General features: G+C 31.8%; 1 protein-coding gene across 6 annotated transcripts; it reads right to left on the reverse strand.

Annotated features, from left to right (window-relative positions):
* Window positions 1-1970: 1970 nt before the first annotated feature.
* On the reverse strand, window positions 1971-11919 carry LOC114178061 (oxysterol-binding protein-related protein 2A-like). Of its 6 annotated transcripts, XM_028063746.1 has the most exons (12): window positions 10549-10620; window positions 10308-10394; window positions 9027-9386; window positions 7358-7454; window positions 6092-6519; window positions 5199-5354; window positions 4636-4803; window positions 4353-4493; window positions 3898-4125; window positions 3670-3783; window positions 2699-2889; window positions 1971-2557 (listed from the first exon to the last, which is right to left on the reverse strand). In XM_028063746.1, the coding sequence occupies exons 1-11, from the start codon at window positions 10603-10605 to the stop codon at window positions 2710-2712; spliced, it is 2016 nt and encodes a 671-aa protein (XP_027919547.1). In that variant the 5' UTR covers window positions 10606-10620; the 3' UTR covers window positions 1971-2557; window positions 2699-2709. The 6 variants fall into 6 exon arrangements, 5 of the variants coding, with proteins under 5 accessions (XP_027919547.1, XP_027919546.1, XP_027919549.1 ...); XM_028063745.1 differs by lacking the exons at window positions 10308-10394; window positions 10549-10620 and adding an exon at window positions 11221-11901; XM_028063748.1 differs by lacking the exons at window positions 10308-10394; window positions 10549-10620 and adding an exon at window positions 9815-9902.
* Between the last annotated feature and the right edge of the window lie 14243 nt (window positions 11920-26162).

A 26162-nucleotide genomic window follows, 5' to 3' on the forward strand; every position in this document is an offset into this window, starting at 1 on the left:
AAATATTTAGTATTAGAGAAAGTAATAGAGTTGGAGAAAGTGTATGGAGAAACCCAACAACACTTAGGGATAGAGGAAGTAGGTGCTTTTATGATCTTTTATATGGTTATTCATGCTTCATTGGTGTTGGAAAATAATAAAGAAACAATTGTATGTAAGATTTCTAAAATATTTTTTTTTTCTGATACAACTCAATAAAATTTAGTATTGAACAAGTAAAAAGTTATACATAACTTGAGTTTGATCTTTTGAAGATTAACATTAATCATTTTTAGTATCTATATAATATTTTCACATTTCGCATTTATTTAATTTTTTATGTTTAGATAAACTTCAAGGAAGAGAACACCTACAATGTTGACATCAACTCTTGGATTAGTTATTTTCATCTTAGAGTGACTTTTATCATAATTGGAGAACTAAGAAAAAAGTAGATAATCTATCGAGTATGCATATTTATAAGATTTGTATGTATAAAAATGACTCGTAAATCTAAAAGTATGTTATTAAGTTTTAGGTTATGATCCTTTGATTGACTTGTAGTAATTTGATTTGAAATTTGATGGTGAGAATTTTAAGGTTTAGATCAATGATTAATTATTAAGATTTTATCTCATTTATGTAAATCATTATGAATAGGATGTTGTTATTCGAATTAATGTAAAATTGTGACGTTACAATTAACAAGATATATGAATGAATTATATTCGATTAAAAACAAAGTTAAAAATTCATGATTATACTTTTAGCACAAGATACACTAGTATAGAAGTTATATAAGTGATTCATCTATAGAGACGTGAGAGAAGAGTGAGGAGTATATTTCAGTTTAAGACAATACAACCCCATTTAAGAAACATTTTGTATTGAATTAAGAAAAAATAGCCCATATAAAAGTTGTAGACTAGATGTTAGCTTAGTTTCAGTGAAAGTGATGCTTTTAACTAAAGTTATGAAATATCTGGGAATGAAAACCAAACCTTTGTGCTCATAAAGAACATGGTTCAAGGTATACAAAAAATAATACAAAGTTTAACAAGTATAATCAAATTTCAAGGACAGAGTTAATATAGACTTAGTTATGAATAGGCTGAGCAGTATAGGAAAAGACAGCTTCATGAGTTACAGCTTGACTATTATTGTATCACTCATATAGTTAAAGATATATCAATTGTATTGGTTAGGATGATAAAATGTATGTATATGTATATGAAGTGAGTCATTGGTAGGTATAAGCTAACAACAACATAAGGAGGAGGGATTACATGGTTGGGAATGATTGATTAGATATGTAGGACTAAAACAGATTATAGACATCATTTCTTTGGAACAGTACAGCAGTCACACTAGTATAATTTTATGTTGCCTGAACTGGAATTAGTTGATGGTAGATGTTTTAACAAGAATCTTGAAAGTTTTGCTTTGTGACCAAAATAGGATAGAGAAATCTAAGTTTTTGATGTGGTAAAAAGATTAGGATTTTAAATTGAAGTGGTACCTCCATCTAGACATTCTTTGCAAATATTTTAATATTTTGTAACACTACTCAATATATTTATATACATGTTTTTGCTAATAAAACAATTTAAAGATTAAAGAATTAGTTCATTTGACTCAATTTTATTAAATTAAAATATTATATTTAAACACATGTAAAAGATTGGATTAGGACATTACAAATATATAAATAATAAATAAATAAATAGCTTACAATTGAATGACTTTATAAATAAAAGAACTATCCCATCAACATAAAGTCCTATTCAACCAAGTGCTCACAGAACCTGATTTATTTTGTAGATGCTTAGATCAGGTGTATAAAAATAGTTGCTTGTTTGGTCCATTAGCCTTGCCCTCTGTTGGGACCCCTTTTCATTCGCATGCACTTATGCGATGTAAAGATTTTAACGTGAAACATAGTAGTGAAACACTTTAAGGGAGATATAACGACTCTTTCATTTATTAATTAATTAGAAAATCAAAACAAATACGAAATAAATTGATTATCTTTCGGCTAAATCAGTAACTATAACAGGATCAACATAGAGGATCTTACATAAGCTAATAACACCCCAAATAATTACATAACTAGCAAAATTTAAGAAATAGAAACTGACAATCTAGACAAACTAATCAAGCAAGTGTTACTAAGCTGAAAACTTTGCTCAGATATATTCTCATCTAGTTGAAGTAACAGCCTCTGTTTGATATTCTCAGTACAGTGCTTTCTGCTGAAAAGCTGTGTACGTGTAATGCTAGGTCCATTAGGCTAATTACAAATTTCACCAGCCGCAGGCGATTAAAATCATTTAAGTTCGGAGAGTAACTCTCAGATGGAATCGGTTGATGTTAATATGTTATCCCTATCCTTGTTTTTGTTATTGAAGTGGTGTGTGTGACACAAGGGCAATCCCCTACCAGAACTGCAAAGAGCCTCGTTTCCGAAGGTTCCCAAAGGCTACCATCCCTTCCATTCAGTAAAATAATTTGCTGCCATGCAAGAAGGTTCAAGGAAACCCTCCACACACAATTTTGCATTCATTATTATCATCGTTATCTGCAACACAGCAACCGTATTAGCTGTCATCTCCAAAGGAACTTTTTTTGAAGACCTATGATATGTCCCTCTCATGCATGCAAGGTAGAAGCTGTTTTATAGATATTATCAAACATGCTTTGGAACAGATGCAAATATTACCTGAACTAAAATCAAGATGCACCTAAAGGATCAAAATTTCCTTCATAAACATCACCAAAGATATTTGGGCATTCGTTCCATCTTCCTAGAGCTCTCGCTTCCCAATACCCGCCAATATATCGAAACGTACCGTTTTCACCTTCTCTGCGGAACCACCTAGGTTGCCATCCATTTTCTTGCATTTTCCTTGACTGCATGAAGTTAACCAACCACATCAAACGATTCAATGACCATCAGCTATAATAAAAGTTAACCAACCAAAATGCACACCACTTATACTAAACCGACTATCGAGACACAAGCAGAGTTGTACGCTTACTTATATTTTAAGTTACACTTAATGCTTCTATAAAGTTAAAAGTTATTATTACTAAAAAAAACTGGTGTAAGTTAATAATTATAGATACAAATATGCGTACTTACCTTTTTAAGATTACATTAACTAGTTAACATACTTTCAAAAATAAGTAATGCATGTTAACAAAATTCACAAAAACTACACAACCTAATTACCAAACAATCCTCCAAATATGAAGATTACATAAACATAATTTTAATCTTTGTAAATATAATCCAATTTATTCTTATTTATTAAAAAAATTATTGACATCATTACTATAATTTTCTTTCAAAAATGATAAGTATCACGAAGTGCCACACGCATCTAGCCATCATTTCAATTATACTATTCCGAAATAGTTTATGACGTGTGATGTGTCTAAATACATATCAATAAATAATGATTGAAATAATTTTAGAAAAGATTATTTATAATATTAAAAAGTAACAATAGAAATTGGAAGATTTTTAAAACCAAAATTGGTTATTTTACCCAAGTAATTACTATGTTTAGCTTACACAGTTGAGAAATTCAGAAACACCTGGTCAAACAAGGACACCAAATAAAAGGTGAGGCAAAAGAAAAAATAGAATGCACGTTTGTCGAAGAAAGCGTTAGAGTTTAAACATACCATTCTTTGCCTCTTTTCCAACCTTTGTTTTTCAATATTAGCCTTCTCGTATTCCCCATCCTCTAGATGCCGCTGATCTGGTCTCAGCCTGGAATCCGTGGGTGGAAGCTTCTCCTTTAATCCGTGATCAAATACCCGGGATCAGAAAAGGCTATAACAAACCATTAGAGATGCATAAGAAGAAAAAGGAAAAGGTGCATCGAATAATGATTAAATACATCATTATACCTTTAGCCCAGGAGTAAGCTCATTCAGTGTGATTGCAAATGATGTCAGATTGTACCGGGTGAGATTAGAAGGTGGCTTAGTCCTTTTCCACAACAAGTTTGCCTCTGACAAAGTGGAATCTTTTGGCTTCACATTCGCTTCACCGTTAACATAATACATGCTGTCATCCCACTTGCCAAACAATGTAGCAACCTTTTTTCCCGTTACATCTTCAACAAAGCCATGCACCTAATTAGACATACAGCACATTATAATGAACAATTCGTTAGGTGAAAAGCACACGGAAGATAAGATCCCTTCAGATATTTTGGGCGGGACAGAAAGACAGAAAATAAAAAATACAGACTATACAAACTAAACCTATGAACAGGCTGGGTTAGCAAGTAAACGAGAAACAATATATCAGACTTCAAAAGACAAAGCAGCTCTACTAAATATAACTAGAACACTCCTACCTGGTGAGGATTTCGATCAAGAATCGCCTGTTCTTTGAACTTAAGTCTGCACGAATATTGGCGATTGCCACGGATGTCCATGTTTCCATGATGATCGCAATATATTTTCCCAAGGATGAGATTATAAATTGTTGTCGTGACCTAGGTGAAACAAAAACATTTATAACAACTATTTATAATTTAATGTAAATATATTATAATGTGAAGCTTAGAAAGCCAAGTCACTAGCAGCACTAGCCAGTACAAATAATCAATGTAAACAGAGTCATTTCACGATTTACACCTTGCTCCACTGAAATATTTCACCGTCATCAAACTCCAGGGTCAGAACACCCACTGGGTCAAGCTGAATTGACCTTCCCCAAAATTTTGACCGAATGTTACTGTCTGCCCAAAACTTCCATCCTCTACCTTGACAGTGGCAGGCAACTACAGTTGGATGGTGACTCACCTGTTTCACACGTAATCAGTTGTTTGAGAAAACAGTAAATACTGGCGGGTAAATTGACTCACCTGCACACTGTATAGGACCACTATCTTTTGGGCCAATAATAATTTAAACAGTTTTACCCCACTAAAAGAATGAAATAACATTAGCTTGACAAAACCATTGTTCAGTTAGCAAGTTGCATGCCACCAGTTAAAACATCCTCTTCAGTTTCGTCCCATTTCTTACTTGGAAATACATTTATTGGAATTTTTATCTTTATAAAGTAAAGGTTGAGTCATATATATTGAAACCAAAACTAGAATGTATCACATTTTTAGCCCAAGTAAAATGCACAGCAACATAGCAGCCTATATCTCGGCCAATTATCGGCATCATCAAATTTCAAAGTAACTAACCTTTTCCGAAAAGAAACGAACTCCTTTGTCAGGATAATCAGCTTCATAAGTTTCCCCTAACAATGGATTAAAGGGTTTACAATGACGACCTTCGGATGATGCATATCCAGAAACAGCAAAGGCAGCAACATGCAAAGCCCGAAGGAGACCGTTTCCCTGAAAATAGAACTCTAAGGGTTGAACTGCTACATATATTCAATAGCATTAAATAATGTCATCTCCCAAGTGAATAATTAAATGTTGCCAAATGATTATTAACACAAATCTCCCGGTCAATTACTTGGATTCATCTGAGAAGAGAGCAGTATATATAAAGCAAATGCACCAGTTGCCAATGAGGCAATTGATATAAACTATTTATTTCATGACAAAAAACAAATTTGTATGAAATCATTGAGGTAGTTTTATTTCAAAGTAACTCAGGAATTTAAATTGAGTCATGTAGATATTATCATTCCCCTTCCCCCTCTCTCCCTTTAACTGCGGGGAAATGAAATTGACCAAATAGTAAAACTCCTGTAGCCAATTCAAACAAACAACAAATTAGACAAGTTTGGCAATTATTTTCCCCTTGAAACGATAACTTTTACATATAGTTGCACTGGTCATTGGAAACTCACTAATTTAACAGCATGAAGCAAACCTTTCAAGAAAATTAGACATCAATCTATCAATATTACCAGTCAAATGTTGAAGGACACTACATAGTATAGTATGGTATAGACATTCCATTCCTTACTAATATCGAGACAACAAATATCCTAGGGAAATTCATCGATCAAATAGACCGATAAAACAATAAAAGGTCATGTACCAAAACTGGTTTGAAATTTGTCATGTTTACGGTGCAAGATAAAAAAATAGCCCATTCAAGAGAAAGAGGTATAGCTTACCGCTTTTCCGTACTCATAAGCTCTATCCAGAAGAAAGGAGTACTCCAAGTCCTCAAAACATTTCTGAAGAGATGAAATTGGCTCATTAAAGTATACAGGAAGACACACTCGTGTGAGATCTTTGCCCACGTTGTCTTTGATAATTGACCAAAGACTAACGCCCTTTTCCTTCTCAACAGGATCTGGAAGCTTCTTTCGCCTTGCTATCTGAGGGTACCCAAAATCATTGACCGTCTCCCGAACATGACTGTTCTCCAAATCAATGGACCCAGACCTGCTCATTGGATCCAAAGCTCCTGTGGACCCACACCTAAAACTAAGTTCTGTAAAATACTCTTTAGTGTCATAATATGAGATTTCATCTTCATCTGACACTTCCTCCATCTCCTGTTTCTCAATATCATCCGATGATTCAGTGGTACTGCATTCTGAAAATCAAAAGTATGTGTGAAAAATATATATCAAAGGTTGTAGAAAGGTTCATTGTAATCATATTTACCGAAACATATATATACTTCTGCAATTATCAGAAGGCCTTTTATATGATCAGCAGAGACAATAATAAACAAGAATATACTAGTTTGTCTATTTCTCTGCTTTATAATGGATTACAAAATTTGAAATAAATATGTCCATCAAGTTCATTACAAATTGGTACAATATAACGAGATTCATAAATATCATATTTTTTCCATCACATACACCAGGTGCATGGGTTAAAAGTATTAAACACGCCCTCTTAAATGCTTTCAATACTTACTAACGAAAACAATAAACGGTTTGATTCATAACTATTTTCTTTATATTAATTTAAAAAAAGATGTATTAATTTAACCAAAAAACTTTATAACCCCAAAAATAATTATCTAAACATAAAATACACAAGAAATCATAGTCAATCAATTGGACTTTTGAATGATAACTTCATGCCAATTTGAATCTACAAGCTAGTTAAAATATTGAAGAATCAATGTGTCGAGTTCAAAGGCAAACAGCATGAAGAAAGTTTCAAATTAGAAAAATAGAAAATATAGATTCACGTTCTAATGACATATAACAAAATACTTTCCATAATTCAAAAATTAGTTTGTAAGCAATATTCTTCATGACCACACATCACAAAACTCTAGGTCCCTACTATCACTATCGAGAAAACGAAGATTCTAAAATATGAATGCTGGAACATGCTAACTACATGAAATTTGAAAGAGAAAGATCGCAGCATATGTATAGATTATAATTAGAAGCATAAACATAACGTAATACCGCTATATTTTCCATGTCCTAAACTTGAAAATCCATTCTTCGTTAATTGGTATTCACTGTCATGCAAGGCAGAGGCCTCAGGTTCAATATTAGCAGCCTGTCCATGATCAATAACAAAAGACTAGTTCAGTAAGTCATATACAGAGGAATAAAACCTTGCACATCTTGAAACTAAACACATGCTGACATACAGAAAAGATAGCGAGTAGACTTCAAATATATAGCTAGGAAGAAGGAAAACGTGAACGGGGTATGCAAATCACAATCAGTTATGAGAGTCATGGTTCATCACACATATATAAGTTTGGGTGCAGGAGATGATCAGCAAACAATGCCATCAAAGAAAGTTACTGGTGACAAGACTATTGGAAAAACCAATAAATCAGCCAAAATTCATGACCAAATGAACCAAACACATCGTGTGGTATAACGTATGCAATCAGACCTAGTTCTTGTTTCTACCAAAAAACAACAATGCTCATTTCTTGGATTTTTGTTTTACAAAAATTGTAAGGTGAAATGATGAGGCAGTACTAACTTCCTAGTGCAATAGTAAAGTTGTGTCTTGGTGGTCAATTGGTCACGAGTTCAACTCGGAAAACGGTCTCTTTTTATATGTAAAAATAAGGTTGTGTACAATAACTCTCTTTATACTTTCCCATGATGAGAAGTCTTTTGGCAGCGGGGTACATTAGTTTATTGTAGTGTGAAATTGTCTCTCTTTGTATTCTTATTATAGGAGTCATTATCAGATGAAAATTGTAAATCTTTACTAGGAAATATATAAATTTTAATTTCCAATTTTGATTTGTGTTATATATGCACACATTAATAGTGTATCCTATCATAAGAAGATAGAGCCATACATCACTAGAGTATATGCCCACCTGTTTTACAAACTCAGAATAAGTACAACAATAATGTGATGTAATAATGCACTATTACAGTCAATTCAATAACCAGCGGTCCCCAAAAAAAAAAAAAACAAATACACCAATAATTTTAGAGAGAATAAATCTAGTGAAATTAAAACTAGTCAAAGGTATATATGGGTATTAGGCAAGAACAAAAATAAGGAGAAGTGTTTTATAGAACTTTCACCATTTGGTGGACGCATGGCAAGAAATAAATAAATAAACTACTGAATTTAATTACAGCATTAGTCAAATTAGTACAAATTTGGGGAGCTAAAATCGAAAGTTGAAATAACAAAGTTTAAAACAGTGAAAGCTCAAGCATAAGAAATAAATATCTCGTTACATTAAAGAAAAAGTATTTTGGAATGGCTATCACAATTAAACTTTTACTGTGCAAGTAATTTCGGTGAATGTTTTTGTCAAGCTGGCTCAGTAATACAGTGTTGATCCACCCAACCCAAGACCTCACCACCACAGAACTTTAATATATATATATATATATATATATATATATATATATATATATATATATATATATATATATATGTATGTATGTATGTGTGTGTGTGTGTACAAATCATAATGAATCGTTTTACGGTAATACAACTCATAATTTAGAGGATTAGCATAGGCTATTCCACCAAATTTGAGATGTGTGAGGAGTAAACTTATACGTAACAGTGGTTCAAGCTTTAAAATAAACTGTCAGGAGAATTCCAAAGGTAAAGCACACAGGTGAGTAATGAAATTACCTCCAGCTGCCTTATTGTATCAAGCAAATTCCTTCGTTCTTGACATAGTATATGAAGTTGCTCTTGTAGTTCAGAGAACTCGGCAAACATAATTTGCTCGCACTCTTTGACAAGGCTCTCACTGCTACCCTCTTCAAGTAAGCGTTTCTTAAGCCTTTCGGTTGATACAGATATATGATTCGGTGCGAGGGAGAGATGGTCGCTGAGTGGTCGAAGTGGATATAATTCTCGGGTTGAAACCAAAGCTTGAATCCACGCCACACGGTCCTTCCTTGAATCAGTTCTTAGATGGAGAGTTTTTGTTGCTGTGAATATATAGAACCGTCTATCGTCCGACTTGCTCTCTCTGAATGACGAGATCTGCTTAGGATTCATACAGGATAACTTAAATTTCAAATCCCCGAAGAAGCACCACTATTTACCCAATTTTCTTTTCTATTTAAAATAAAAGACAGAAAATATAACACAAACAGTAAAATCTAATGACGTATAACAAATTGAGGTTTCAAATATTTCTAAATTCATATACAATGTTTGCAGTACAACGAAACATTGCAGCAACAGCAGCTATCAACAACCAGAACAGCGAGGAAGACTGATTATTATTAGACATGTCCCCATGAGAAACACAAGTGGGGAAGAGAGCCCACCTTGAGAAGACAAATTAAGTTTATACAGAAAGCTTGAAAACGAAATTACCTCACTGGGGCATCACGGCATGATGCTACTATTACTAGACTAGAATGATTTGAGATAGAAGGTAATGATGTAAAAAAACAAAAACTTACTGTCTCCAACTTCCTTTTGTTTTTCCCTTTTATCCGGGGAGAAGAAGAGTGGTTCTTGAATATTGTTGACCTTAAACAGTAGCAGCACCCTTTTTAAAAGATTAAAAAAAAAGACATTATATAATGAACTGGACGATGCCCCACCACCATGGTGGCAAGTCCCACGTAAACATATTTCTGTTGACAAAGACAAAAGAGGAACCTTTCCATATGTTTTCACTTTTTTAATTTTCTAACGATATATAAAAGAGAAAAAACTAATAACTGAAATTGCTTTTCGGTTTTTCTCCCTCTTAAAGCAAGGTCGAAGCTTTACAGTTTACAAGGAACCTCACACCCGGAAGACACACAGAGTACGAGATCCCTAATTACACATCTCTTTAGATCACCCCACTGTTAATTTTTTTTCTCTCATCAAGTAGAAAGAGTCTTCAACTTAAACCCTTATATTAAAAGAGAAAACAAAAAAAAATATCCGTCCTTGTCATTTTACCTTTGAAGGGCAAAACCAATGCAAGTTGCTGCTAGATTCCAGTTTCCAGATTGGTGTTATTTTCTTTAGACTTTTCACTCTGGTGAGCTAAAATGGGAAGAGATAAAAAAGGGGTTGGAGTTTGCAGAAAGATGGCATCGCAATGAAAAAGTGCGAAGTGAAGGAAGTGATGATAGAATAGTGCAAGTGAGGAAGAAGCAGTGAAATCTTAAGACAGCTGCAGAAGCAGATTGATTCCAACCAATGTGAACGAAGGGAAGGCAGAGAGATGCATGACGTGACCGCAAGTTAATGCCATAGGGCTAATCGTAGGCTATCCCTACCCTCCTCGGCCACCTGTTGATGTGACCCACTACACATTAACAACCAGTTAAAACTGTAAAACAGGAATTAAAAAGTTGCATTGCATTGCAACTTAGAATTTGGAAAGGAGACCAGATGAGAGAGAAAGAAAGGCAATTGAAAAAAAATAAAAGCCTAATAGAAACCCGCGGGTTTCCATGTTATTGCTCGGGCATCCGAGCTTCTTTCAGGTTTTCTTCCACCTTTTTACACTGCCACAAGAATAATCTAAATCTGAAGCGGCTTTGATAATTTTCATGGTCGGAAATCAATGAGGTGAAATCATCGCATCCAATAAAAAAAACAAATAAGAAAAGTTTATTCTACGTATTTGTAGGAATTTTATTTTATTTTTGAAACAAAAAGAAAGAAAGAACGTTGCCTCTACAGGAAAGTTGCAGGTAGCGCCAAAAACAGTGAACACGACACTGCCAAAGCGAGACCGAGACCTGACCCACACTATATCGAGTGATTCAGATCAGCACGAAAGATAAACCTAAGTAAATTTCCATAATCATAACGGAAACAAATAATTAAAAAAATTGATAATGAAAATTAAACAATCATATACCTTGAGATGCACTACGGCAGAGGAAGAGGACGAAGGAGGTTTGTGACTCTTGCGCCGTAAGGTAGCGGCATCTCTGGCAAGACGGTTAGCGGTGACTTCTCCGATGAGGCGCACCTCGTCCACTGGAGAGAGGAGGTTGAGATTTTCCGGCCAGCAGATCTTGGCATAGGAGAGGACGCCATTGCGGAGGAGGAACCAGCGGGATCTCCATCCCTTACCGTAATTGGTCCACTTGTAGAGAACTCCGGCTACTGTGGCCTCGGATCCCCGCCGTGCAATGCCGTCAGATCCACCTGCCGGGAGACTCCTCGTCCTGGACAACGCGGCAGCCTCGGGTTCAGGAGAGTCGCTCCCGATCCCTGGACTTTCCAGCGAGATGCAGCACAAAGGGTGCATTTCCTTCACGCGCATTTTCAAGCCTTCTCTCTCCCTGTTACTCTTTCTCTCTTTGGTTTCTTATTCACTTGTTCATTGGAACAGAAAGTGCATTTGAAAACTACAAGAGCTGAATAATAATTTAGGGTTCTTTAAAAATGAAAGAGAGAAAGGTAAGGTAAGGTATGAAGAGCTCTGAAACTGAGAAAGAAGCAGATCGATGAAGGAGGATTAATTAATAGCCAGGGATGTGGAATGAGAAAAGATGCATTCATTAAATATAAGAAAATGAAGATAATGTTTATTTAATTCAATAGTAATAAACAATTAATAAAAGGGGTTTGTTTCAGAAAAAAAAAAAAAGTGAGTGAGTATGAGGTTTGGGTTGTTGCAATCAGAAGTGAATGAATAGAAAGAAGAATGAGAGAGATATAGAGACAGAGCAATGCAATAAAGGAGTGGGTGGAACAGTAATAAAAGAGAATTAAGTGGTTTTTTTCGTTAACTTTGAAAGAAACTTGTTGCAGCGTGAGACGAGTGAAGACCAGTGAAGCGAAGAACCAGGTTTCAGTTTGAGTCTGCTTCTCCATCCGCACTCCATTGTTCTTTTCTTTATTGTTATTCGTTATCGCGAGATAGAGAAGTGGGAGAGTTATCACGAGTGGATTGGGGCGTCAAAATATCGGAAAAATATCGTGTTTGAAGCGTAGTTTGAAGGAAGGGAAGGGGGAGGGAGACAGGGTGGCAGTTGACGACGATGAGTGGAAACTGGGGCGCGTTATAAATGCTATTTACTCCGTAATCATGAAGTTTTCATCTTTCAAAGTTTTCCTTTCTCTTTTGTGAGTGTGTTTTTGATTTTCCCTTCAAAAATCTTATTTCAGTGTTATTCATATCACCAAAGAACAATCTGTGTTATAATGTGTTCCGTATCCCTTGCAGTGAAAGCGTGTTGAATGTGTAACACGAATCCTCGATCTCTATGAGTGTAAGTGTCTTGATTTTTTTGCAAAGCTTTTACAACAATGGGAGAAGAAAGACAAAAATAAATTAGTCTTAACACTTAATTTTCTAAGATTGGGTCAACAAGTGTGGAAAGGACATTGATTACAAAATAATTGCATGAACAGATTCTACTTTACATCATAACAAAAATGCTAACATTTTTTTATACAAGAATTTAGTTTTAATTTCTTAGATGTTGCCTCATAAATGTTTTAGTAATATTTTTTTAACTATATTAATTATATATATTTTTTCAGTGGTGTTCCTTTACTTCAATATTTTATTTATATTCAATGGTCAATTTAAAATAAAATATTTATTTTAATTGAAGAATAATATTAAAGGTATTCAAGAAATTTAGTCCTTTCGAAGATTTAAAAGAACAAAATTCAAGTATAATTTTTGAATTATTTTATTACTGTCTTTTAGTTAAAAAAATATGTCTATCAAAATTATTCGGTTAATAATCAATGATCGATCTGAATTTTATGTAATAAACACGGTATACTTATTACTAATTATTGTTCTGGCAGGTTTATTTGTGTTTATTTACTTAAAAAAATTTATTCTTAATAAAATAAAAAATTAGTAATTTGTATGTATTTGACACACTATTTTTAAAATTAAGTAGCTTTCAATTTATTTTAATAAGAAAATTTTATCTATTTTTCAATAAATATATTTTAAAATTATTTATTTCAAAATGAACACACTGATCCTGTATTCCACTATTCCACTCATTTTAATTTTGAAATTGAAAAGATTAAGGAAATAAAATAATCCCAGAGAGTCCTTTAAAACTAGTAAATAAGCTAGTTAGAAAATATAAATTAGTTAAGTAAATTAAAATATTTATTACCAACTATTAAACTAGTTGTAAGGGGCTAAAAAACTGACTGATAACATAAATGAGATAAAGAAATTGAAACACATTTAATCATTTAACTATAATTCAAAATTTAGTAGTTTATTATATATATTTTTCCAAATGATAAATGATTTTAAATTTAGTTTTTTTTTATTTTCTTTCATATTAAAACAAGATAATAATAATTTGATTCATTAATTTTAATTTAAAATTATTTAACAAATTAGTTAATGTGCATAAATTTGTTTAAAATAATATTATATTATTATTCACTTCTGTTCATGATAAAAAATATAAAATATCAACTTTTATTAATTATTAAAATAAAATATATTTATACATATTAATTCTAAAATAAATATTTTTTATAATTTTATCACACATAAATTTTTTATTGAAGATGAGACTAATTGAGTTTAAAAATATTTACAAAATTTAAAATTAAAATAAGAAGATGAGATATATAAATAAAGGGTAAAAGTAATAAAAATTATGTGCAAGGGTAAAAGTAATAAAAATTATGTGCACTAAATTAACAACTACAAATAATTACAAAAAAAAAAATATTTATTAATAGTTACAAATGAAAAAAATTGGTAATATAATTTTGATGATGTTATAAATAAATTATATTTGTAGAGAGTAAATACTAAAAGAGAGTATTATGGGCTTTTAAACATCTGGAAGATAAATGATAAACTTTAAATAAACTAATTAACAAGAAGAAGGAAAAAAAAAGATTAAGAGCTTATAACTTCAAAAGCTGCTTAAAAGTAATATATTTCAAAAAGACATTAAGTTAGTAAAACATGTCCTTCCTCAAACATTTTTATTTTAGTAAAAGAAGCTTCTTTAAACCTATCAAACAAAGTAGAAGTTTTTTGAAATGTTATCCAGCAATAGACAGTATTCCAAATAACTTAGTGATAAAAAAAAAAGTAAAAATAGCTTATGAGCATACAGTTATGCATTCGTGTTTTTAATCTATAGCATTGTTTTCTAGAAGAAAAAAAAAATATTTGAAGAAGAAAAACTTATTGACATAGAATCACCATATTTTAAAATTTTAATATTTTTATTTTGTGATAAAATCTGATATATATATATATATATATATATATATATATATATATATATATATATATATTTCATTATTTTGTTGTTAAAATAATTATTAACTTATATTATTATAATAATAATTTTCTAACTCCATATAAATAAAGAATTTACGGATAAAGTTAACATTTAATGTCGTCTAACAGACAATCTTTTAACAAAAACACTAAAATTGTTCAACAAATTATTGCAATCTGCAATCTTAGGAAGACATATCTTTCTACTTCTATTTATATGTTTTTAAAGAGACTTTTATGTTTGTTTTTCATACCATTCATACAATATTTTCAGAGTATCATTGACTTTATGTCAACAACTTGTAGGATCACATTTAATATGCATGTTGAAGGATATACCTTTCTCTTAAGCTTACTTTACATTTCTAACATCACTGCAACGAATATACAAACTTTGATTATTTGTGCTTTTATTGATACCATCTTTGAGAACTGAGAACTAATTGTCTCTAAAATGAAGGTCATTACATTTTCATTTTTCTCAAACATGTCTTATGATATCCTTGTTAATGTCATATATTATGTCTTTTTATCATTTGTATCCAATGTTTCATTAGACTTAATTTGTGTTCTTGTGTTATATAATTTATCCAATAACAAAATAAATTAAAATGAGAACTTAAAACCAAATTCCGAATTATTTATAAACCTAAATTTATGACAATCTAATTATTTTAATAGTTTGAATAAAAGACTTAAATAACATTTTGAATAAAAAATTTAAATCTAAAGACAAATGGAGCATAATCAAAACTTATTCTCCTACTATATTTAATTTGAAGATAAAAAAAGTCGACATCCATATAATAATACTTTTTTAAAAAACAAATGTTATGGAGCAAGAATCAAACACATGGTAATGTACAGAACACAAATTTTACTCGGCAAGAAAAAGAGGCAAGGGAATTGGTATATGAATTTGATTGGAGTGTTGCAATGAGGTGTGAGGTGTCTCTGACAATGACTGCAATTCATGACATAACGTCTCATAGAATTAACCAATACTAATAAGAACACACAAAGTTACTATATAATAGCATAGTAGAAGAGAGTGACATAAGATTAGGAATTTAGGATTTACATTTATCTACCATCTTTCATCTTTGTCTGTCATGGCTATTCTTTTCTCTCGTGCCCACCTTCACATGTGACTCTTCTTCCATTTCTCTGCTTTCCTTTCTCTTCCTTTCCTCTGTTCGAGGTGTTCTTCACATCTTTCATTGTAAAAAGCAAACACACAAAATCTACGCTCAACCATGTAAACTTGGCACATGCCACCGATTTCATTTGCGATTCTTTCTAATTTTTCATTCATTCATGTTTTCTTTTATACATTTTATGTAAAGAAAACAAATAAAGTGGTATTAAAAATAAAACAAAAAGACGAAATGTAATAGATTTTATGTGTATGGGAAAAATTTAAGAAAAAAAAAAACACGGTCAATAGTTTCTTATGAAAGTTAATTACACTTTTTGTTCGATCCGTTGAGTATCTGACAATCAACTGTAAGAAATAACTATTTTGAATGACAGACTTTAATAGCATCGAAATGTTCACTTTCTGTTCAGTGTGGAAATTAAAATATATAGAATCTCTACTTTTCCTTTTCTCTTTCCCTTTATTTATGTGCACAACTAAATGAAGATATTTTCAATCTCCTTTTTCACCTCTTCAATGTCATGAACCAGGAATCATTTGGTGTTGAAGGAGAGTAGTGATGTAATAATCAATATATATTTATAATTTAACAAAAAAGGAAACGCTTTCTTGATTTTTTTGTAAGTTACAGTTAGTTTTCGTTTATGAATAACAATAATAAACCGATAGAAGTGGACTATAAGTTTTATTTAATTTTATAAAATTGATAAGTAATGTGATGTTTGTACCTTATTTATATATTATGAAATTGTCTTATTTTATGAGATTGAGTTAGGCTTAAAGCTCACTTCCAACATGATATCAAAGTCAAATTAGAGTATATCTTAGCAAACTTTCTTGGATATTCTGTTTTACCCATTATCGAGCTGCTAACGGACCACCCACTAATTTCTAGTCTCACGTACGAGATGAATATATCTTGGTATGAGAGGAAGTCTCACATCGACTAGACAAACCGATTTCATAATATATAAATGATATGTAAACTTTATTTTACAAACCGATTTTGTGAAATTGAGCTAGAATCAAACCAACTTCTAACATAAACATCTTAATAAAAAAATAAAAGATAAGTACCTTAATTGATATTTATTTCTCTATAATATACAAAATCTTCGAATAATTTATCATCTATCATCATTTTAATCAGGAGTCTTTTCAATCTAGAACTTATGGTTATTTTCCCAAGCACCAAATTATTTACTAAAGCTATAACTGTATTGTGATTTTTCTTTTCTTCATTGGTTTACCATTGGGTGATAAAAAAAAATATTTTAATATAACTAATTTACTAATTTTTTTCCACCTATTTAGTATATAATATAAAATAAAATGGTATCCTAGTATTCAAGTAAAGTAAACTGTACAATCATAAAACTGTGTGCATGTATTTAAAGTATTTAAAATATTAGAAAATACAAAATTAAATGTATTTATATAATCATTGTGAAAGCTATTGTAATTTTTTAAATGCACAATACATATCAATTAACAAATGATCAAATTACTTACATAACGAGGTTATATTTACTTTGATATGACCCCTTTAAGAATTCTTCAACAATGTTTAAAAAGTACAAATATTTACAATGCACTTCATTTCTTGTTATTTATTGGGATTAGTTTCAATTACTTATATTCTATCACTAAAATAATATGCTAGCAATTCCTAGTTAGAGTTGGAGTAGTTATCTTTTTGCAAGATTGCCCCAAATTTTATCAAGTGGCCAAACATATATGACTTTGGCATATCTTGCCATATGCACATGTGCAGGGTTGCAAATAGTAGGAAGATACACATGTTTTTGAGAGCTAATTATAGTAGTGAATAAAGAAAAAAATAAAAGTGCGAAATTGGTACAACAACATAGCAATTGAACAGAGTTTGAAGGAAACAGAAACATCTTTGTAAATAGTTATTTTCTCTTGTAAACAAATGTACTGATGACAGTACAAATGTTATAATATTGAAACTAAAAGTGATATAAGGTTAAGGATTATAGAGGGACAAAAACAAAAGCAACCCCATTGGGGAGTTGAATTTGAAATGTCAATTTAGGAGAGAACAAATCAAATCAAAAACACTTGCCAAAGAATAATAGTGCCATATCTTTGTGAGACCAAAATTATCTTATTATCTATAAGCCAGGTGTCTGTATTAAGGGTATCTTAATGGCCCATGTCATGGCATGTGTTTGGTCCCACTTTCAACCAAAGCAAGTAAGATAGTTAGTCCCAATCACACCACACAAGGTTGCTCAATAAAACGAAAAAGGCAGATCCAGTTAGCTGCAAGTGTCACCTAAGAAACACTTTAATCATGCTTTGTGACTTCCTAATTATTAAACATCCCAATTTTCCGTATCTGTGTACATAAACTTTATAAATTAGTCTTTTCTGACCACTGCACTCATTCATATGGCAACAGTTTTGGTTGTTTTTGTTTTATGCCCACTTCGATCTTCCAATTTTTCTTTTTCTTATTTATTTTTTATTTAGTTTGGAAAAGTGTTTTTTAGAGGATTGGGATTGGAGATCCCACATGTTCATGTGTCTAAAGGAGTAGAGAACGCCTTGACATAAGGGTTAATTAAGTGATGTGATATCACGGAGAAAAAAAATAATAAATGTATCATCTCATGTTTATTAACCATTAGGGAATAGTTTTTCTAACCCAGAAAAGAAAAGTTGACTCCTAAAGCTGATTCACCTTTTCACTTTAATTATTGGACTAGGATTGAATTACACATATGGTGTTGAGTTAAAAGGACATTTGAAGAAGAAAAAAAAGGTAGATATCTTATCTAATCTCTACAATTCTTATCTACTAAGAATGGGTGTTGATGGAATGTGATAGTAGATCCAAATACAGACTGTTTTTCTTGCCTTAATAGTAAAGGGATAGATTGTGTTAGAAAATACACATTTAAAATTATATTTATAATTAAGGTGAATAATTCTTGTTTCATTTTCAACTTTTTTTTTTTTCTTTGTCTCAATTGTTTTATCTCTAGATGTGTATGACAAGTGTCTGGCTTGAACTAATTTCATGTGGACGCAAAAGTCTTTGGCATTTGGCTGTTAAGCATTACAAATTCTCCTTCCAGTCATAGATTGGTCTCGTCACACCAAATTGTTTACTGCATGTCACTGAGATGTAAATTTGCTCACTACCCAGGAAAAATAAAATCAAAGTTAGATATCTTAATTTTCCCAAAAAAAATATTTATATTTTAGTTAAGTTTTAATCTAGTAAAGTATTATTCGTCATACAAACATTTTCATATTACATCTTTCCATTATAAATATTATATTTTAATTAGGTCACAATTCTTGATCTTAATGTTCCTCAGACCATAAATCTTACTTGAAATAACTAATGTACTAAGTTTGAGAAATTTAGTGATGTCGTTGATTTTTTCATCATCATACCTAAGAACAAAAATGAGATACTAATGTAAGAAAGGTCAAGATTGGTGAGAAAAAAAGGTGGCGAAACTCATCAAAATAACAGTTTCTTAACTGGCTGAACCTGAACAAACAATAAATGTTTTCCAAAACGATATAACTATTCAGTTTTTAAATTGGTTTCAGTACGTTCAAACCATAAAAAAAAAAAAAAATTGGTGATCAAATTGTTGGAAATTTATTTGTGAGTTGAAGGATAAAGACCATAAAATTATTATTTTAAGATACCGGATCGAGAGCGATTTCAATATCTTATGTGTAGGCGATAGACTCATGTCTTATTAGTGTTATCTTCTCAGTGATCCTTTTTTAAAAGACCCAAAAATGATATTAAAGCCGATTAATCCCGTTAAGAAGAACGACGGTATGAAAAATAGGTACTCAAAAGATCAAAAAATTTGTGGTTTTCAAATTTGGTAGTTAATGCAATCACTAAAATAAGTAGTGACTGATTTTTATCATTAGGGACTGAATTTTTTTTCAGTCTTTACATTAACTTTGTTTAAGTGAAAAATGCACTTTGATTGGAAAAATATAAATTTATGATGACAAATTGGCAAATCTAATCTATACATATGAGAAAATATTTCTCTAAATTGGATCATCAACAAAATATTGAAATTTGATTATTTTGGTCACTTCATTTTCTCTTCATTTTAGGAGTGATAAGTGATAAATGATAAGGTAGTTTGGTAGTTGAATGGAAGGGAAGGGAGGGAAAGGTCCCCCTATTAACAATTTGGAAAAATAAAGTTGGTCTAGTGAGTTTAGAAAACTTCTATTAACAATTTGAAAAAATAAGGTTAGTTTGGTGGGTTTAGAAGGGAGGGTGAAAAATGTTTTGGGTTCCCATTAACAAAAATTAACAACTCACATTTGTCGATTAAATAAAAATAACAATATAAGAAAATTATTAAATTTTAATTAATGTTAGAAAAAAAATAACTAGTCATTATATTGTTAAGTGTTTGCATTGGAGCATGAAAAAGAAGAAATAGTGTTAAAGTATCTATGAAACATGGTGATGATGACACATTGCTTCGAGATGAGTATGAAAGTGTTGACGTGAACTTTGACATGTTGAAACTTTGTTGTGGTGTTTTTGCCTATTTATATATATTAGACTTTTGATGAATGAATGATATATATCGTTCTTAAATGACTATTCGCCAAAAATTTACATTATGTTATATGAAAGAGGAAATAGTAAAAAATTATTATTAAAATGAAGAGTTGATTTAAGGGTGGGTTTTTATCATAATTTACTAAGTCTATATAGGGTTTGCAAGTTTATCTTTATAAAAGTTGCATCAGAGAGTTTGAAATTTTTTTCTTAACGAAAATTGTATGTTAAGTGATAAAATACTTTTATTGAGTATTCATAAAGGTAGAACTTAAATTGCCCAATCATATTAAATTTATTGTATGTTCTTATTTAATGGGCATATTTATGGTGAAAGAGATTATTTTCTATTGAATGGTCTTCTTCATTTTATTTTTATTGATACACATGAGTGAGTGTGGTTATTAATCTTAGTTATCTTATATTTCTACTATGAACATCCCTTGATACACATATCTAATGGATAATTTTTGTTTTTGTCTATTAATTTCCTCTTTCTTTTTACATCATGTTACCTATTGTAAGTTGAAACTCTCATATTCAATAAAAATGAAAAAAAGTTAACTATATACATACAACAAATGAAAACCCATAAACATTAAGTCTTAATGCTTTGTTTTAAAAGTGGTATCACAATCATTTATATGGACAACTCATACATCACAGATAGTAAATCTTTCCATTCTATATCTCATAAAAGTTTAGTAATATGAGAGTTGATTTGTTTTAGTGTCTTACTCAAAGAAAGACAAACATGTCCCATTAGAAGAAAAATTTGTTCTCTAATCCAATTTTTGACAAATTCCAACGAATCTTCTAATAATATTGATTAAAGAATTAATTGTTTTCGTTGGATGTTATGAAATGAGCTCTCTTCCTTTTAATCCTTCAACCAATATTTTTAGGATACCCATTAATAAGGCTTTTAATGCTTATGCATAGATTAGCATAAGTTCAAAATAATTTTTCTAGGTCGATGTCATTTAAATTTGACGTTTATAAGATATATCCTTTTAAATTCATATTTTTTTTCCTTTCTCAGTTTTAAATTATAAAAGATAAATTATACAAAAGCCACAAGTGTCATTTTTTATCTTTATTTCTCTGAATCATATCTCTTATCTTATCCCACACTTTTCTCTCTTATCTTTTTATCTGTCGTTAATTTGTAGAGACAATTGTACGAAACTGATGTGCAAATATAATAAATTTCCCTTGAAATATTAAAGTACTAAACAGAGGAGAATCTGAAATGGTTGTTTATGTATTGAATGGCATATGAAGTCCTTATATATTTATGTAGTTTAGGGAAGAGTGTCTTATTTGTTTGCTGTGTACGTAGCGAAATCCAGATGAATATTCGAATAAGCTTTTGTATGTGTATTAGGAAGCAGCAGTGTGTGGGAGCATCATTTCCAAGTTATATGGGATGGTGTAATCCTCACTTTTTATTATTATTTTCTGCATAATCACTCATACCTTTATGCTTCTCTGTGCTGCATTCATCCCGCACATTCATAGAACCAAACAAAACAAATTCAAAAAAAAGAAACATACAAGGGCCACGCTCACACTTCCATTGCCCGCAAAAGTACTACTCCACATGACTTCTAATTTCTTCTTCAATTCTCACCTTCAATTCACAGTTTTGCATAGGTACAAGTGACTGCAGATTCTGCACATTCTTTAAAATACAAAAGTTATGTATATTTTTTAAAAAGTTGCATTCCTTATGCAATTTTAAACACATTGAGTATAGAAATAGACATTAATAAATGATTCGATAGTTGATGGAATATTAGATCTAATTCACAATAAATCTTTTTATAAGATTATAATCCATGACTTTGACATCATGTTAAAAAGATAATTTTAAACCTAATTCACTCTTATAAAATCGGTGTGTAAGATGAGATTTTAACATTATTTTGAGTCAAAGTGTAATTTTGAACGAGCAAAAACAATTCTTTCACTTTATGTGACACACACATAAAAGTACTCCATAAACCAACATTGGTTGCGGTGATGACAACTATCTAACGTGATCGCCGTGATCCACTGATCCACTCTGCTTATTATTCCTTGTGCCCCTCTGTAACACTGAAACGTTAATAGTATTATTGTTGCTTGTAATTTCAACATATGTCCTTTTCACCTTTCACTCTACCTCACCAGCTACCACCTAATAATGCTGATAATGACCCAACTAAGATGAATTTAGCCTGAGATTGGTTAATTACAAGCCAATGTGAAGAAGTCAATAAAGATCCTCTTTTGTGTATATATATATGAAGCAGTGCAACGGTGTTTCCAAATTAACTGATGGAGAATTTCAAAGATTTGATACCGTTTGGAAAGATTTTTAAAGGGTGAGGTGGGGCATGTTCAAGTTCAGTACGTGCAGCATGGCCCCAAAACCCATAAGTACCCTATAGAATATTGATATATACGTGTAGTAATAATGTTCAGAATAATGAATTGCAGTGTTCACAGAGATTTAATTCCCACCTTTCATTGTTGAAAGATTGTTTTCAGCTTTGTGCATGAATTATATTAAGACAGAGAAGGCAGGGCTTACAAAAGAAAACAACAACCAAACATCAAATCCATGTTTGTAAAAGTACATACCATAAAACTATAGCACAATTAGAAAAAAGCTTGCCCTCCATGGAAGGCTCAAATATATCAGTGACCAAAACTCTTGCATTTGGGAAACAACTCATTGAAGCACTAAACATGTAGCAACAACCGGTTGGTCCCTCCCACAGCTCCTCTTGTCTTCTGTGCATGGAGCAACATTTCTTTGCTTCCCCACTATCATTTCAAGATGAAAAATTATGCAGAAACCAAAATACTATATGACACAGTGTTATAATAATGTGATAGGAAGAGATGATAAATGTGAATGAGGTTTTTAAAAATAATGATTGTGTTCTCTAAATTTGTATATGGTTTCATTCTAACTTCGATTTTGGCAGCATGACATGTTCCAGCCCATACTGCCAATAATCCTTGTTGGAAGAAAAGAGAATAATAAATTTGAATCTAGATTTATATGTGTATTATTTTACTCTAAAGACCATCACCGAATGCAGTATTTAATAGGGCATAAAAAAACTTGGTTGGTTAATTATACGTTACTTTGTCACATGGGTCCATCATCCCTGTCAACTTTGATTTGAATTGGAAGTGTGAAAGAAGGAAATTAAGGTATGATATGGTGATTACGTTGACCAATATTGGAAGAGGAAGATAATTGAAGTGGGGTGCATGCAGAAGCACACTGAAATGGTTGCATTGCATGAGTGCATGGGGAAATTTATGATTGAAATTGTGTCCGTGTATTTGGCAAGTTGTATGATAGAAGGAGGGGTCGGTGGTACATTTTTGCATGTGGCCTTTTATGATGGCCCTTCTGTGCAGAGACACATAGCCTTGCCCACATTGTAGCTAGCTAGCTACCTAGGGACAAATTTGTGCAGTGCTCCTTGGGGCCATTCTTTTTCCCTTTTCAAAATTTCATTTATTTAATCACTTTCCACCTAGAAAACTGCCAAACACTAAATACCAGTGGTGAACAATAAATAGTAATATACATTGTACAATCATCCACACAACACTAAAAAAGGAATAATATATGAACCCCTATTAAACTCATCATCTTCGAATTTAAGTGCACCATCAATCTCATGTAGTAAATGTGTACCTTGCCAGCTATTAAGAGGACCTTTGCATTACCTCTCTCTTCCTCCTCTCATGTTTTCTTTGGCATGCATTTTTTTTTTAAGATGGAAACAAAAGGAAGAAAATTATTCCTTGTTTGACAGCAAATCAGTGAAAGGAAAATAAATTATTTACAACGATTGCATCTTTTTATACTCCCCATGAAGAAAATAAGAACATAATTCAATTTTGTGAATAATTGATATGACTTACGTTTTTCTTCGTTTATTTATGCATTTTTTTATATGAACCCGAACAAAGTAAAAAACAAGTTTTTCTTCTCGGATATCAAACAAGATTAAGAATGATGCTCCACTCCTCTACCTTTTGTTTTGTTTATTTTACCATTTATTTCCATTGCCTTCAAATATATCTTCAGTAAGAAACATTATTACTCAATAATGATCTTGAACAATCTCCAAGGCATAATCAACAATCGAGTCTTCAAAATTTACTGAAACTACTATAGCTTAAGGCCATCTAATAATTTCTCCTCGAATGAGACTAGAAGTTAGGCACAACTTCTGTTCCTCTCGACCTCGGCTACTGTTTTGCTGATTACCATAATCTATGACAAATGATTAATTTGTCATGAAAAAAATAGTCAAGATCTCTTCTAAACGAACGTGCTCACTTGAGCTTGGCACATTATTGCAGAGGAAAAAGATTCCGTGTGAATAATTTGGAGGAACTTTAGGGAACCACAGATTACGAAGCTGGATGAGATTGCAAACAGATCACGAAAAGAAAAAGGTAAAAGGGAAAAAGAAACCTGATGGATTTGATGAGATATGATAGCCAATGGGGTAAGGGGAGACAGGTTTCAAATGATGCCTCTTGAAACTCTTCCACCGTTTTTTGATTTTTCACATGGTGGTCAGCAACCTTTCTCCCCTGAATCCTTATGCTCAGTTCTTTAGTCTGTGGCAGTGGGATAAAATTGGGTACGTGGCAAATATAGAAAGACATGAAAAGCTTAGCAGTCTCTGCATCCAGTATCCAATTTTGATGAGTGGTCCTCTCTTCTGATTTTTGGAGCAAGGTCATGAAAATGCGTCCAAAAATGGTTTTAATGTTTCCACAACCTCCCAAAAGAAAATCGTACGACACTGCTAAAAAGCCTCACATGACTTTCTTGGACTTCCGACAACCAATTCACAAGCTGGTTTATTAGACTGACCATAACCATTATTCATCATTGTCCCTCTTCATCCATCTCCATCATCAACCATGCATGCAGGCATGTTGCAGGTTTCACACCTTGTAACGAGTTTGAACGCCTTCTATGACTGGTCCAACACAACATTTGAAAAGCTTAATCGTGCTTGGTTCAAAACATAGACATAAACTGGTGTTGTACGAATGGATGAATATGACTTCCACCATACTATGACCAAACCTAAGGCCGTGTCACCCCCATATTTGGTCATATAAGGGGGTTTTCACTCTGTTCAACATTATCCGTTTTCTAAGAACTAGGGTTTCAGGTTTGCTTCTTTCATGCAATATCAATTATCTATGCCAATCCACACTGACAAAGATGTACTCACCGCCATTGCTCTCTGCTAAATCATAAAAATCAATTCAAAATCTTTGACCAGCGGGGATCACTCATGAGTTCAAAAACACAAAAAAAAAACGAACAATTTATATAAATAATTGAAGAAAACCAGGTATTGTCAGAAATTCAGATATGTGTAGCTATAAAATGGGTGGTAGATCAATAAATCTAAATTCTTCAACCTATTCAATTCAAATTTTCCTATTCTGCATTATCCTACCAAAACACATGAAAGTGCACCTACTAGTCTATAGTTAAGTTACAACCGTTACAATAACGTACACGGCCCTTCAACGTAAAAGATGCAATTCTTAATTTCATGTTCTGGAAAGTGCGAACAAACCTGTTTGTATGTATCATTGCAAAGGAATTTCCAAATAAACCCGATATGTTCATTACACCCACATCAATTTTGAGCTTCGAATATGCGACTCAATTAAATATTTATCTAAATCAAACATTTCCATGGAAGATACCTGCTGCGTTGCACCAAAATATACCCACAAAGAAAGAAGATAAATTGATAA

This window comes from Vigna unguiculata, chromosome 3 (genome assembly GCF_004118075.2).
Source record: "Vigna unguiculata cultivar IT97K-499-35 chromosome 3, ASM411807v1, whole genome shotgun sequence".
Lineage (NCBI taxonomy): Eukaryota > Viridiplantae > Streptophyta > Magnoliopsida > Fabales > Fabaceae > Vigna > Vigna unguiculata.

Bases quoted from the DNA above. Each gene is read 5' to 3' on its own strand.
- LOC114178061 (XM_028063745.1), bottom strand. From the start codon at position 11,631: ATGCGCGTGAAGGAAATGCACCCTTTGTGCTGCATCTCGCTGGAAAGT. The intron at 7,455-9,026 runs GTAATTTCATTA...GATCATGGACAG, and splicing joins ATACAATAAGGCAGCTGGAG to GCTGCTAATATTGAACCTGA. The intron at 3,784-3,897 runs GTATAATGATGT...CACGGATTAAAG, and splicing joins AGCTTACTCCTGGGCTAAAG to GAGAAGCTTCCACCCACGGA.